Source organism: Plasmodium vivax, genomic scaffold (assembly GCF_000002415.2).
Source record: "Plasmodium vivax scf_4728 genomic scaffold, whole genome shotgun sequence".
NCBI lineage: Eukaryota > Apicomplexa > Aconoidasida > Haemosporida > Plasmodiidae > Plasmodium > Plasmodium vivax.
In genome coordinates this window covers 1-897 of record NW_001851681.1, presented here as the reverse complement: position 1 = coordinate 897, position 897 = coordinate 1, and the positions used below count along the sequence as shown (strand labels likewise).

At 20.7% G+C, this 897-nt stretch overlaps 1 protein-coding gene across 1 annotated transcript; it reads left to right on the top strand.

The window, feature by feature from the left end:
- Window positions 1-6: 6 nt before the first annotated feature.
- On the top strand, window positions 7-260 carry PVX_039690 (variable surface protein Vir27, truncated, putative; the record flags this gene model as incomplete). The annotated part of the gene is made up of 2 exons (XM_001612289.1): window positions 7-58; window positions 111-260. Coding segments are annotated over 2 exons (201 nt in total), but the record flags the coding sequence as incomplete, so codon positions are not given.
- Between the last annotated feature and the right edge of the window lie 637 nt (window positions 261-897).

The window sequence follows — 897 nt, the reverse complement described above, 5'->3', positions numbered from 1 at the left end:
ATTTAGATTCACAGTATTATATTTTACATGTAGTTTCATTCTTTACGATGTTATAAACGTTAAAAAGGACATATTTTACATACCTTTTACATATATCCATTATTCATTAGGTTACACCACTTGGAGGATTTATCAGAAATTTTCTAGGAAGGAATAAAAATATGTATAATCCTATAGAAGATATAGATGGATTCAACCCATACAGTGATGGAATGGTTCCTGGGGATAGAAGAATGAATATATCCTATCACAGGTTATGAATGAAATAATCCTTTAGATATATATATCATTATTAGAATTAGCATCAACAATATTAGGTAATCATAGTGATGACTTTAGATGTTAAGATTTTTTAAGTAATAAAATAAATATTTTATAAACTTAAATACACAAGAACAAAGAAATAATTTAGAAAATATAAATTAGATTTAATAGTAATAAATTTTCTCTAACCACATAATTAAGCATATTATTATGATTCTATAACATCTATTAATTTCAGTATATGTAATGACTACATTTAAAAATTTTATATCCTATCCCTATAAATTAAATATTAATAAATGCAATCAAGATGATATGTATTTATTAATGAATGTTTCTTTATCTACTTTAATATATTATTAATAATAAAGATTTCGCCTTTAAAAAAATAAGCAATCATAATTCCAACAACTAAATGTTAAGATCTTAATCCATAATTTAATATTAATTAATTATTTATTGATTGCTATATTGAAATATAATATAAAATATGGAAAAGTTATTTTTCTATTATCTTAAATTTAAATTTTCCATTTGTTTTTTTTTAACATACTAACTATATGTGACAATAGTATTAACATTTCATTTATAATTAACCCTATATGATAACCAAATATATTTTACAAATGCTTT